Here is a 15,682-nt window from a genome sequence, read left to right as displayed (position 1 = left end):
AATGATTTCATGCCCTTAACAAGATAGTGTTGATTGTTTTGGAAGTGTGAAATATGCCCATGTATATTTACTTACAAAATGTTCACTATTATTGTGAAATGCTCTCACCTATTTTGTGTAAAAGCATGCTATTTTTGGGTTGTTTCACATACCAGTACATATGTATTGACGCCCCCTCCATATTTCAGGATCTAAGGCACAACCCCAGGGTTTCATTAAGCAGTAGAGTTGTTTGGTCAGAAGTTGCAGTTGGTGAGCCTCCCTTATTTCGGAAGGCCTGGTTTTATTATGTATGTTGGTTCTTGTATTATTAGAGATTGCGCAGACTGGTGTCATGTGTTTTGAATGTTAAGAACTCCCTTTTGAATTGTTCAGTTTCACTAAGAGATTGACCATGTTTCCTTCTTATTATATTTTCCTCGTTTCTTTATAGTATATGAAAGGTGTGTATTATTGCCAGATAGAGAAGGGCGCCCGGGCCTTTATGGTTTGGGATGCTCGTCGCAGCCAAGGCCTCGGCTCGGATCGTGACAACAGCTTATTATTATTTTTTTTTGGAGTACATGAGGATCCCCTGTTCCAAGACTAACTGTATTTAAGAAGAATCATAGAGGTTAATAGTATTATCCTATGCAGATTTTGATTCTGTAGACAAACAATTTTGTCTTGAACCAAATTACTTATATTTTGTAACCTTATTTCAGTTAATTTTGGTTTTGTTAACCTCGTTGGGAATAAAAATGAAGCAGAAACAGGAATATTTGCACAGAAAGATTATGTAAAATTAACCAATTCTAACAACACCCAATTGTTACCAAAAATTCCTCAACTTTAAAGCATATATCAAGATTAAAAAAAAAATTATACAAAAACACTAAAACATGTGCTAATCCATTACACTAGACTATATCTGTTGCAGGCTTCACTCGTGGCTTGATTTCTGCATCTTCATCATCCACGAACTTCTTCCAGTACCAATGCTCTCTCCAGACTTGGGACATTTCTTCAATGGGTATATTCTTGGTTTCGGGCACGTAGAAGTAGACAAACAGTGTCATTATAAACACAAAGGCCGCGAAGAAGATGAACAATCCGAACTTCATACAGCACAACATCTTCAAGAAAACTTGTGCCACCCCGAACGTGAGAAGCATGTTCATTGAGACGGTGACGCATTGTGCTGCAGATCGAACTTCGAGTGGAGAAATCTCACTTGGAACCAACCACCCCAATGGACCCCATGAGAATGCAAAGGCAGCCACGAATACACAAATGCATAGAACCACTAATATCGCATACGTTTGGGGCAAATCTGTTGTGACCCCTGTAATTCCGAATTTCCACCCAATAAGACCTGCGACTAATGCCTGAAATACACACATTAGGACACCACCCCAAAGGAAAAGTACCCTCCTGCCATACCTGTCTGTGCAATAGACTGAAATAAAAGTTGCACCCACGTTGACGGCCCCAGTGATGACAGCTGACATTAGGGAAGCATTGGCCTTAAATCCTAGAGTTTTGAAAAGCACGGGAGCATAGAACATGACCACGTTAATCCCAGTGAGCTGCTGGAATGTTGGAATCAGAGCCGATAAAGTCAACTGTGGTCTGTACTTTCGCACTGTCATGAGGTTTTTCCATGGCCCTTTTACTTTCTTGGATGCTTCACTCGCCTCCACAAGGTCCTTAAATTCAGCCTTCACGTTGTCGACTCCTCTGATCTTTTTCAAGAGCTGCTCTGCTTCCTCTGTGTTTCCTCTGTCAATCAACGAACTGGGACTATCAGAGAGAAACATGGATGAAACCATGATTACTAGAGCTGGCACGGCTGCACCTCCTAAGCTGACTCTCCAGCCCCAACCTCCAGGGATCTTGTTCGTTAGAAAATTAACTATATTAGCTGTCAAGATTCCAAGGGTGATGGCCAATTGGAACAGGACGTTGAAAGCTCCCCTGTATTTATAGGGAGCAATCTCGGACAAATAAATAGGGACTGACTGATTAGCAAATCCGACACCAAGGCCGAGAAGGAAACGACCCAAGATGAGCATGCTAATGTGGATGGCAGCAGCATTGAGGACCGCACCAATCAAGAAGAAGAGACCTCCAAGGAACATGGTCAATTTTCTGCCATGTTTCTTACTGACAAAAGAAGCACCAATGGAGGCGATAAGGGCAGCCAGGTAGAGAGAAGAGGTGAAAAGGGTGAGCAACTGGCTGTCGAACTTGCAGTACTGGTTGGTGGAAGTGTTGAGGGCCTGTTCGTGGTAAACAGACATGAAGAAGCATTTGAGAAAAGAATCCATAGAAGTAACTCCTCCAGAAATTCCAATGTCGTAACCAAAGATGAACCCTCCCATGGCTGCCATAATACAAGTAATTACCACATACCATGTTAGCTTCCCCGGGTAGTTACCCCCCTCTCTCGTATGGACGATAAAGTGCCCACCAGCCATGATCAATCAATATCAATGTAACTGTTTCAACAGACAAGGAAGATTAATGATTTGAGATCAAGTGTTAAGAGATTGCGTTGAAGGGTGAAGGGTATATATAGATGTCTAAATCCAACGTCGAACTGGTTTATAATTAGTTACATTACAATTCTAATTTGTGTAGGATTATATTTCTTTCTATTCACGTAATGCGGTTTATTATCATTTATTATCTACATTGTGTAGGATTAGAAATTGGCAGTGTTCCTATGTTTTGCCAATTAGTTTCCAATAAATTACAATATTTTCTTTTACTGTTGTTTTATTTGGTTAGTTATTACGCGTGTTTGAAATCTTTTTCCCTTTTAAACAAAATTTCTTTTGAAAAATTACTAATTAAGTTTTGCTCAACTCAAATTTAGATCAATTTTATCAAATTTTTGTATCTACTGCTTGATCGTCTTTTATATAACAAAAGATAACATGCCATTGTATTTTAATAAGTAAGCAGGTTAAATTTCTCCTCAACTATTACTCCTGTGCTTTTGTACTTAAATTGTTCGCTCTAAAAACTTTTGATTAAGAATGAATGAGTATTTACTACTCCAACACAATCCTAAATCCTTATTGGTGATTATTCCTTCGATAATAAAGAGTGACAATTTGGGTGGCAACTGGCGATATAAGTTAAAAAAAGGTATCTTTCAAAAATAGCAACACTTTGCCGTAAAACTCACCTTTCATAGCCATATTTTAATAATTACCATTTATAGCCATTGTATTCAGTTTACGCTCGCTGTATTCGATTTTATCAATAGTCTGTATTCATATAAAATATAAATACAGTACCTATTTAACCGTTGTATTCATTTATAGCAGTTGTATTCATTTTTACTCAGTCGTCTATTCATAAAAAACATAAATACACTGCATATTTAATCTCTCCAAAAATACTACCATTTATTTTTCTTTTTCATTTTTTAAAATCCTTTCCTTTTCCTGTTTTCCTCGTTTTTCTTCTTCTTTTTTCTATTTTTTCCAATTTTTTTATTTTTTTCTCTCTCTTCCATCTCCAACTTCTATTTATCTTTCTTCTTCTCTTTGCTTCTTTGATTTTTTTTGTACCTATTTTCTTTATCATTTTTTTTGTTCTATTTCATAGTTTTTGTATTTTCGAAAAATATGACTACTCGATCACAAGTCATGGATGATAACGTAAACACTATAACTGTTTATCGTTTGTAGTCACACCATCATTTATATTTTTATATTCATTGATACAACTGTATTTGTATTTATATTTTAAAGTTCGTGCTAGTATTTGTTTTTCATATTTGTATTTGTATTTTATAATTTGCAGTTGTGTTTATATTTTTTAGTTCGCACCATCATTTATATTTTAAATATTCACACTTGTATTTTAAAGACCTATTTTGTATTTTATAACTGATTTCATATTATATTGAATTATATTTGTATTGTGGTTTTATTGAGTTTGTATATTTAGATTATATTTGTATTTGTATTCTATTTTCGTCGATGTCTTTTATTTTTAAAGAGTTATTTTGTATTTGTAAGTTGATCACATATTGTATTTAGCCGTGATTATGTATAATTTATCATTTGTATTTGTATACAAATAAGTAAATGTATTAAATGTAATTTTTTGATTCTAAAATATATAAATACGTAATGTATCATTTGATACAAATACACCATTTTGTATTTGTATGTCAAAATTATCATTCGTATTTGTAAATAAACAAATATCACTTGATACAAATAAATGAAACAAATAATTTTACAAATATAAATACAATATGTATTAATAAATATTGTATTTGTATAAAAATTTGAATTGTATTTATTTGTATCAATAAATATAACTCGTATCAATAAATACAAACAAGTATTTGTAGAAAGAAAATCAATCGTTTCTTTTCAATAATTGAAAAATACAAATGATAGTTCATATTTATATTTGTATTTGCATTTTATAACTCACACTTGTATTTGTATGTTATAGTTCGCATTTGTATTTGTATGTTATAGTTCGCATTTGTATTTGTATTTTATAATTCACACGTGTATCTGTATGTTATAGTTCACATTTGTATTTGTAGTTTATAGTTCGCACTTGTATTTGTATGTTATAGTTTACATTTGTATTTGTATTTTATAGCTTGCACTTGTATTTGAATTTACTAGTTCGAACAAATGAAAAGGAGAAAAAATGAAAAGAAAAAAAAAGGAGAAAAAATGAGAGAAAAAGGAGAAAAAAACAAAAAAAAAAAAAAGGGAGAGTAATAGAAAATAGAGAAAAAAAAACAAAAAAAAAGAAGGAGAAAAAAAAGAAAAGAGAAAAAAACAAAAAAGAAAAAACAAAACAAAAAACGAAAAAGAAAAAAGTGAAAAAAAAAAGGAAAGAAATGAAAAAAAAAAAAGGAAAAGAAGAAATGAAGAAAAAAATTGAAAAAAGAAAAAAAGGAGAGTAATAGAAAATAGACAAAAAGAAAAAATACATGAGAGAGACTATGAATTATAATTACAGATAATTAATAAGCAAGAGAGGACTATGAATTGTAATTAATTGAAACTTAGGCTAAATAGGGTAATTAGGAGTCTATGTTTGCTAAGTTATGTAGTTATGGTCACGTAAACACGTAGTCTCTTCGTAAAATTAGATATTTGATGTGTATATTTTCTAAAATTGATATAATATAATCTGCTAAGACCCATGCTACGGGAAGACTAAGTGGTTCACTTTGACGGAATGTTGAGTTATTTACCTAGTAGATTTCAGATCAATTTCCACTAAATATATTTTTGAGTAAATACATAATTACCCCCTTGATGTTGGCCGAAATTTTCAAAAAGACACCTAAACTTTGAATTCGACCTATTACCCCACGATTCTTACTTAATTCATTTCAAATGCACCATTTTTCGCTGAATCTCAGTCACAACAAAGAGAGTGAACACACGCACCAATCAGGTGTTGCCACATGTTAAATATATTTAATTTCATTTTTTTAATAAATCTTTCCTTTTTATTTAATTTATCACCCCTCACCCCCTCTTCCCCCACCCCACCCCATCCAGCACCCCCTCCCCCGACGTACAGCAGCTCCCCTCCACCCCACCCCCATTCAGCACCCCTACCCTCTGTCCAACACCTCCACCCTGTCAGCATCTCCCCCTAACCCTCCACTCCGTCAAAATCGCTCTTTCCGTCAATTTTTTTTGTTCAAATCACTTCAAAAGATTATTTTATGATTTAATTGAGTTTTAAGGATAGTTAAATGATTGAATTGAGTTTTAAAGATAGTTAAATGAGCTTTAATGGAGTTTTAAAGATATTTTTAAAAAAAACTTCAATGGACCTTTAATGGAGGAGTTTTAATGGTATTGAAGAAGATATTGTGTTGAAGAAGACATTGTGTTGAGCTTTAATAGAGTTTTAATGATATTTAGAAAAAAAAAAGCTTTAATGAAGCTTTAATGGTGTTGAAGGTGTTGAAGAAGAAAGAGTGGGTTGGGGGGAGGGGAGAGGGGGGTTAGGGTACCGGGTAATTTAAATAAATAAATAAATATTAAATTTTTTCTTTAAAAAAAGAATATAAATTATGTATTAATTATTTACACGTAGAAGTTTTTTATTGGTCAAAAAAGTCAATTTTGAGTCCTTTCACGCGCCTGTGGCGCGTGTATATATGCAAAGGTCCAAAATGGTGTATTTGAAACGGAATAAAGAAGAATCGTGGGGTAATAGGTCAAGTTAAAGTTTATGTGTCTTTTTGAAAATTTCAGCCACCATTAGGGGGAGTAATTATGTATTTACTCTATATTTTTTTTTTTTACAGAATACATATACAGGCCCTTGAACTATTTCACTTTTTCCGTATAGGCACCTCAATTAAGACAGGTACCTATTGAACCCTTTACTACTTCACAAATGATTTCAATTGAGCCCAATTTACTGACGTGGCAAAAATTATAAAATGTGTGTAATACACACGTTAGTGACGTGGCAAAGTGGCAAATCAAATAATGATACGTATTATTTTAACTTAAAATAATTTTAAAAATAATTTTTTAATATAATTAAATTAAAATTAAAAAAATAAACTAATACACCCCTAACCCCACCAACCTTCCTCTTCCAACCCCCGCCCCCGACACACCCAACAACCCTTTTCTTCTAACCCCACCCCTTCCCACACATCCCTCCCTCTTTATGTCTATTGAACAGCCCCTCCCCTTTTCGTCGACTGAATAGCCCCCCCTCGTTATTGAACATAGCCCTCCCCCCTCCCCCTTTGTCCATTCCCTCATTAATGGAGAAGAAGAGGATGTTTTTTTTTTTTTTTTTTATTTCTTCAATGTGTTTTTTAAAGAAGTCATTAAGGGAGAAGAAGATATGGAGAAGTCATTAATTATGATTTTTCACTCAATTTATATATGAATGATTTTTAAAGAAGTCATTAATGAAGAAGAAGATATGGAGAAGAGGATCATGGCTATTTCTCCTTTTTTTTTTTTTTTTTTAATTTCTTTATAATGTGTTTTTTTAATTGGTTGAGATTTTTTATGTTTAATTTTGTTGATTAATTATGCTTTCTCATTCAACTTATATGTCAATGATTTTTCAAGAAGCCATTGATAAAGAGAAGATATGGAGAAGAAGATAATGATTATTTTCTTCTTTAAAAAAGAAAAATTCTTTAATGTATTTTTTTTTAATTGGTTGTAATTGTTTATGTTTATTTTTTTAATTAATTAAGATTTCTCACTCTCCTTTAGGAGAGTGCATTACACATGCCACGCCATGTCAGCGCCACGTCAGTGATTGAGGTCAATTGATATATTTTGTGAAAGAGTCAAGGGTTCAATAGGTAGATGGTTTATTTGAGGTGCCTATACGGAAAAAGTAAAATAGTTTAGGAGCCTGTATATGTATTTAACCTTTTTTTTTTTTATATACATCCGTATTCTACAAATCTTAAATTAGCCCGGAGGCTAAGTATTAGTTGACTTCTTCCCGTCATTCTTATCATGCCTGCTACTTTTCGATTTTGTAGCAATTATCATGGCCTTTTCAAGTGTACTATTTTAATTGAAGGCAAGCTTTTCATGAAGCAATTTTGCAAGCTTTTCATTTTGGGTTGTTAAGGAAATACATGCAGTGTGGAGTAAATTTGCAGTGCGGGATACGAAGCTAAAAGTCTTTGTTTCTTTGGAAAAATTTAGAAACATATAGAGAATGGTTAAAAGAATTTGAAGGTATTTGTCTTTATTTATATTTATCTCATACATTAAGATCCATATATTACTAATACCATGGTTGAGAATGTATTAGTAATACCCCTATCTATATCTATAATCTTCTATTTTTATATCTATATCTATATCTATATCTATAATCTATAATATATTAAAAGTGTGAAGATCCTTAGAAAAGTGATTTGAACTTTTTAATCTTCATTAAAAGACTGATAAAATTGTCTTTTTACTATTTTTTAATTTATTATTTAATTATTTTTTATTATATTGACTAGACTTCCTAAATATATGAGACTCTAAAATATATGGTAAGAGAATTAATCACATTAATATTTTTCTTTCTACTAGACTTCCTATATTTTTCTTTCTATTAGACTTCCTACAATATATGTGACTCCTAAAAATTATATTTTAGGAGAATTAATTAATATTTTTCTTTCTACTGTTCAATTAGAAAAATATTTCTAAAACATGACTCTTTTAATAAAATACTTCTATAAATATTGAGATGTAAGTTAAACTAGAGAACAAATCGGTTTACCTATGGGGAGAATATTAATGATGCTCATCTAACTTGATTTGATTGCATATCTAGATTGGTAAATGTTTGATCTTCTAACCCTCAACTTCTCCACTATTTTTGTCAGCATAATAGAATTCAACATGTGTGTATATATATATCTTCTTTGTTTTAATTTAAAATCATTCTTTAGGGTCGTAGATGAATGTCGGTTGGTTTTGAAGAATTTCTTGTGTAAAGGTTAAGTTTAATTGTATTGTTTTGATATCTGTATTATCTTATTGTTTTATTTTAATTTACAAATGTTAGATGAATGTGGGTCGGCTTTAATTTTTTTTTAATGTAAAGGTTAGGTTTAATTGTATTATCGTAATATCTCTATTAGTTTGTTAATTTATGGTAGTTTACAGTTCATAGATGAATCTCGATCAACTTTGAGAAATTTTTGTGTGTAAAATTTAAGTTTAATTGTATTGTTTTGAAATCTCTTTTATCGTATTATTTTGTTGCAGTTTACAGGTGATAGATAAATGTTGATCGGCTTTGAGGAACTTTTTTTATGTAAAGGTTAAATTTAGTTGTATTATTTTGATATCTCTATTATCATATTATTATGTTATTGTTTACAGGTGGTAGATGAGTGTCGAACGACTTTGAGAAAATTTTTATGTGTAAAGATTAGATTTAATTGTATTATTTTGATGTCTCTACCATTATATTATTTTGTTGACTTTACAGATGGTAAATGAATGTCGATCGACTTTTAAAAATATTTTTGGTAAAGATTAGGTTTATTAAATAAATTCTCCATCCTTACATACTCAAAAGATATTAAATTTAATTATTATATTCATCTTTATTATTTAAATAAATATACTATTTAAGATAATGTTTGAACTCATTAAAGTAAGGTACACGCGCACCTAAACTAGTAATATCAAATAAGGTGTATGACTGATACATGTATTATTTATACATAGGCTCAAAATTATTACCAAATAAAATACTAAATAATACCACACCTAATAAAAATATTATTTATTCTAATACACTCTATCAAACAACCACTTAAGACATTCCAAAGTGATTAGCTTTTTTTTTTTTTAACCCATAAAAAATTCACAACTACTATTTTTTGGGCGCGCACCGAATAGACCTCTCCTATTAGATCATTATTTTATTTGGTTCCTCCCTTCCATTCCCACCCCTTAAAAAAGAATAAAATATAGTTTCAAAAACTATGGCTAAATATATTTTAAAACTTCAATCAAAACGGGCATTATCAAATGGGCACACTTATAGCAAGATTGATAGGGCAGTGGTAAATGCAGAATGAGCCTTGAATTTTTCTTATTTGGAGATAGTAGTTATGGTCCCAAGGAGTTCTGATCACTCCCCATTGAGTATTGAACTGTAAAGGACCCCAAATACCACTCGTAAAGCTTTTCGATTCTTTAATGCTATTGCTGGACATCTTGAGTTTCTGAACAAGGTGACTCTAGCTTGGGGGGGAGGGGAATGTAAATGGTATGAAAGGTGTATGGCTGAAACTTAAAAAAGTTAAAATCTCCCTACAGAGCTTGAATACAGATGAGTTTAAGGGAGTGAGTACGAAGGTGAAGAAGCTTAGAGCTCAGTTGCAACAAATCTAGCATAGCATGGCTGATCCTAATGCAGTAGCTGACAAAAGAGATATTGAGAAGGAGCTGAAAATACAACTAAAGAAATGGAGCTTGATTGAAGAAACTGCTATACAACAAAAATCCATAGTTCAGTGGCTAAGAACAGGGGATGCAAATACTACCTTATTTTTTTTGCAAAATTGAAGAATAGAGTGGCTCAAAATACGATTATCAGTATCTTGACATCAGATGGCACTAGAATCTTTTCACAAGAGGAGTTCGAAAATGAAATTCTAATTTTTTACAGAGAACTTTTGGGGGAATCTATGTATGTCTTACCAAGTGTTAATACCATCATAATGCAATTAGGACCTACACTGAATAGAGAACAACAACAACTGTTGGCAGCAAAAGTCACTGTGGATGAAATAAAGAAGACTCTTAGGGATATCAGTGATCTCAAAACACCTGGTCAAGATGGATTCAATGCATTGTTCTTTAAAAAGGCATGGTCAGTAGTAGGAACTGAGATTACAGGGTCAGTGCAACAATTCTTTGAGACAGGTACTATGTATAAGCCAATAAATTACATTGAAGTGACTCTTATTCCTGAAGTAGGGAATCCTTCTAAGGTTGGAGATTATAGACCCATTTCATGTTGTACAACCCTATATAAACTTATCACTAAGGTGATAACTACTAGATTACATAAGGTGATGCCCTCCCTTATTGATCATAATCAATCATCTTTTGTCCCACGTAGAGTGATTAGTGATAACATTATTTTAAGTCATGAGCTAGTAAAAGGTTATATGAGAAAGGACATTTCTAAAAGATGTATGATTATAGAATATCTCATAAATTAAAATATAATGTGTTAATGTCAAATCTTGTTTATAGCGCACAACTTGTTGCTTGAAAGTCCTTGGTCTAAGTCTACCTCTAAGGAAAGAGTTATAAAGCGTCTCATAAATTAATACACAATGTAGTGGTGTCAACGCTTACCCATGAGACATAACTTGTTGTTTGATGGTCCTTAGGCCGAGTCTCCTCTAAGACAAGAGTTATAGAGCATTTCATAAGTAAAAAACATAATGTGTTAGTGTTGGTTCTTGTCCAATGTATATAACTTGTTTAAAAATTCTTGAGGTAGGTCGTGACCCTAAGGGAAGAGTTGTAGCACATCTTATAAATAAAGACATAACGTGGTAGTGTCAACTCAAACCCGTGGAGTATAATTTGTTGTTTGAAAGTACTTGAACTAAGTCTTGCCTCTAAGGCAAGAGAGTTGTAGAACATCTAATAAATGAAAACATAACGTGGTAGTACCAACTCTTACCCGTGGATTATAATTTATTGTTTGAAAGTTCCTTGAGCTAAATCTTGCCTCTAAGGCAGGAGTTGTAGAACATCTCATAAATAAAAATATAACGCGATAGTGTCAATTCTTGCTCGTGGGGCATAATTTCTTGTTTGAAAGTCCTTGATCTAATTAAGTCTTGCCTTTAAGGCAAGAGTTCTAGAACATCTGATAAATGAAAACATAACATGGTAGAGTCAACTCTTGCTCGTGGGACATATTTTGTTGTTTGAAAGTCCTTGGGTGCTTCCAAGGTAAGAGTTACAGAACATCTCATAAATCAAAATATAATGTGATAGTGTCAATTCTTGCCCATGAAATGTAACTTCTTATTTGAAAGTCATAAGTCTTGTCTCTATAATGTGGTAGTGTCAACTCTTGCTTATGGGACATAACTTGATTGGAAGAAATTGAAGAAAAATATTTTACAAAAAAATTAAAGAAAATAAAAAATAAAAATAAAGAAAATATAGAAGTTGAGGGGAGAAAAGAAAAAAAATAAAGGATGAGAAAAAATAAAAAAAGAGACAAAACAAAAATAAAGATTGAGAAAAATTTAAAAAGAAAAAAAAAGAAAAAGATAAAAATCAAAGAAAAATAAAATGGAGAAAAATTTAAAAATAAAGTAGAAGTTGAGAGAAGAAAAGAAAAAAAAGGGTTGAGAAGAAAATAAAAATAAAAAAAAATTAAAAATAAAAATTAAAGTAAAATAAAAAAGAGAAAAATATTTTTTAAAAAATAGAAGTTAAGAGGAGAAACGGGGAAAAAAGTAAGGATTGCGAAAAGCTAAAGGAAAAGAGAGAGAGAAAAGAAAAGATAAAAATTAAAGTAAAATAAAAAAAAAAAAAAAAAAAAAAGTAAAAAAATAAATAAAAATATTGAGAAAAAAAAAGGTAATTGTGTTATATAAAAAAAAAAAAAGGGAGAATAATTTTATAAGACCATTCTTATGAGGGACAAAAAAAATAAAACCATCCATTAATGTAGTTTACCCAATTTCTAATCATACATAATGTAGATAATAAACCGCATTACATGAATACAAAGAAATATAATCCTACACAAATTAGTATTGTAATGAATCTAATTAATTATAAACCAGTTCGTTATGTGATTTAGACATCTATATATAACCTTCACCCTTAAACACAATCTCTTAACACTTGATCTCAAATCATTAATCTTCCTTGTCTGTTTAAACAGTTACATTGATATTAATTGATCATGGCTGGTGGGCACTTTATCACCCCTACGAGCGAGGGGGATGATTACCCGGGGAAGCTAACATGGTATGTGGTAATTACGTGTATTATGGCAGCCATGGGAGTTTCATCTTTGGTTACGACATTGGAATTTCTGGTGGAGTTACTTCTATGGATTCTTTTCTCAAACGCTTCTTATACCAATTTTTATAATAAAAATTATAATTAATATGCGTCGAATTTACAGGTCAAAGTATTTTGTCATAGCATTTATAAAAATTATGGAGTAAAATGAAACCTTATTGCTAGGAGTCATTATTTCTATCCAATTGTTAAGATAACTTTAGTTGGCTGTTAAAAAGAAACTATTTAATTAAGGATTCACAACTTTACTGGTAAAAGAACAAAACAATTAAGGATTCACATCTTTACCGTAAGAAAACAAAACAAACATAGACCACATTAGAGATACTGAAACAGACCATCAAGTTCTCAGACCATGGTTTTTACAGAACTCATGAATTAAGTAATGACTATGGGTGTCCCTGTTAAGATTCATAACTTGCATGTAAATAATTGGAGTAGATTTTAACATGTTTTGACAATAAAATCAGTTAATTATTTACCTGTAAAAGGTCCAATTTTCTACTGGTCAAAGAATAAACTGTACCACAATAAAGGAAGTGGCAGCACAAGGTGAAGCTAAGGCTCACAATACAGTGGAATAGCCAGCAGAAAACTACCAATTGCTAGAAGCGTTAGTAGGGAAGTTCTTTTTATTCAAAAACTATAAGCAAGATAATTTGTCTAAGACTCACAGATCAAAAATTATAAAGTAATCAAATAGTATTTCAAAATATTTTGGGGTACCTAAACACTTTTTAATGGGCTAAGAACAATCTAAATTGAAAAAATAGAACTTACAAGAATTTGCGCGGGAAAATAGTTGTACACACCTCTTAAATGTTGAAAGACCTTGAAATTGAAAGAAGGAATTTGAACTTGATTCTCACCAATTCTGTTGTATTGGTACATTCATGACACACAGGTACATTCTTAAAGAAATTATTCAAACCACAAATTGTTCCAATTTTTTGTTTTTTTTTTTTTCATAAAAAGAGGGTTGCTCTTTCAATTGATTGTTCCATAGATCAAAACTCTGAGTGATGTTTGTTGCATGCATTTCAAAAGTCAGAATAGTAACAACTTACCTTTTTCTGGAGATCCACTATCAGCCTCTTGTTCAACAATCTTGAACCGTTCATACTTCCTTGTCCTCAATCATTGTTACTGCCTCACTGGTATCACATTATCACGAGATCGTTAAAGGGGAGAAAGCGGATTCTGTTACTTCAGTTAGTAAGTATCAATAAAAGAGAACCTTTTCAGACCTACCTCCATCCTGTAGATGAAACAAGTTCCTTGGACTCCTGAAACAGTTAAAGTCATATCAGGTTAACACTCTATTACATAGTTGTACACAGTAAGTGATATTTAACATGATATATGCACAAGTGGAAAACAAATTCTAGACTCAATTTTTCTCGATAGAAATATTATCGATTAATTATGTCTCTTTAAAGCAAAGGTATTTCATGGAGTTTTACTCTTTCAAGAAATTAGTAACACGCTTCAATCAATTAACCAATCAACTCTGCCTCAAAATCATCAGTTATGATTAGCTACATAAATTCTCTATGTCCTTTCGTTCTATTCAGGCCCATTTCATTCTCGTACTATAATCAAAAAAGATTTGTAGGATACTAAAATGGAACTCTTTCTTTTATTGTCAGTATGGTTAGTGGAAACTTTTAAAGAGGTTGTTTGGTAGGGTGTATTAGAATATTGCTAGTGGTGTTAGTTATGTTTGCATAAGATATGCTGAAATATTTCTTATGCATATTTGGTTCATAGTGACAAACAAAAATACTGCTAGAGTCCTTATTTACTCGCACCTCCATTGTTTGTAATCATTATTCCAACTATACTCAAAAGATCAAAATAAATCACGAGGGCAACAAATTTCTGCACTAATATACCCCACCATATCTTAGACTAAAAATAAAGTAACCTATTCTTAGGAGAATGATAAGAATGGGAATCACATTGAAAGGACCCATTGTTTAGGTGCAATGATACTTCATGGACTAACCACATGACCAACTGCACCAACCCCCACTAAATTAAGGCTCATTCCACACATAACACCATTTCTCAGTTAGTGGGCCATCATGAAAAACAAGTTGGTCATCACCAAAATTACATATGACCACAATTGGACCGAACTAGTATTTGACTACACGTAATGACAATACACTTTTACTTTAGTCGTAATTGCTAACACTAGGTGGACTCAAATTGATCTTACTTAAAGAATCAATCCAATGAATCCAAAATCAAATCAAAACTTCAAGCCTACTAAAACAGTCTAGCAAAGCAGAGAACAAAAAAAGACATCTCACGAATCAATGCATTCAAGTAGATAAGCAGAAAATGATTGAAAATCAGAGAAGCGCAGCAGAATTTTCACAAAGGATTACTCTTCCAAGTAATATGGAGTCCCAAGCAGTTTATCATACACCAAGTTCAGTAGATTAAAAGTCAGACCAAAGGAAAACAAATTGGACAGTACCTAGAAAGCTCCAAAATCACCCCATTTGAAGTATGAAATGCACCTCCACGTGTTTCTAACACAGGAGCTATTGCAAATGGTTTACCGGAGCGTGATATTCATACATGTTTCCGTCGACCGTCGGATTCTTAGGAATTATAAGATTTTACAGTTCACGGGAAGTCTTCCCTCCCTAGTTGTTACGATCCGAACCAAGGTATGGCCGTGATGAATGCCGCACCCCATTTTTCTTGCAAAAAGCGAGATTCGAGTGACTACTCTTTTTTGGAATTGTTTAAAGAGTGTGAAGAGTCGCCATCCGCTTTTCACGAGAAAAATGAGTCACGATAGAATGACGACTCTGATGGGGATTAATTTTAAAATGAAAAAAAAAAAAACGCATTCACATGCTGAAAATAATCATGTTGCATTCTACCATTTTTTACTGAAAAACATTTATTATTTCTGAAAATTAACAAAACATTACTGAAAATTTATCAAACATGCCGAACATCTATATCTATAATCAAAAATATATTAAGAGTGTGAAGACCTTTAGAAAAGTGATTTGAACTTTTTATCCTTCATTAATCTATATCTATAATATAATATAATATAATATAATATAATATAATATAATATAATA

At 31.9% G+C, this 15,682-nt stretch overlaps 1 protein-coding gene across 2 annotated transcripts; it reads right to left on the bottom strand.

Moving 5' to 3' along the window:
• Positions 1-744: 744 nt before the first annotated feature.
• LOC107855606 (sugar carrier protein C-like) lies at positions 745-14,379 on the bottom strand. 2 transcript variants are annotated; one of them, XM_016700625.2, is made up of 4 exons: positions 14,033-14,379; positions 13,821-13,855; positions 13,637-13,723; positions 745-2,480 (listed from the first exon to the last, which is right to left on the bottom strand). In XM_016700625.2, the coding sequence occupies exon 4, from the start codon at positions 2,457-2,459 to the stop codon at positions 900-902; it is 1,560 nt and encodes a 519-aa protein (XP_016556111.1). In that variant the 5' UTR covers positions 2,460-2,480; positions 13,637-13,723; positions 13,821-13,855; positions 14,033-14,379; the 3' UTR covers positions 745-899. The 2 variants fall into 2 exon arrangements, with proteins under 2 accessions (XP_016556111.1, XP_016556113.1); XM_016700627.2 differs by having other exon boundaries at positions 745-2,261.
• Between the last annotated feature and the right edge of the window lie 1,303 nt (positions 14,380-15,682).

Source organism: Capsicum annuum, chromosome 4, assembly GCF_002878395.1.
Source record: "Capsicum annuum cultivar UCD-10X-F1 chromosome 4, UCD10Xv1.1, whole genome shotgun sequence".
Lineage (NCBI taxonomy): Eukaryota > Viridiplantae > Streptophyta > Magnoliopsida > Solanales > Solanaceae > Capsicum > Capsicum annuum.
Note: the sequence above shows the minus strand (reverse complement) of the source record. Positions and strands in the feature narration are given on the sequence as shown.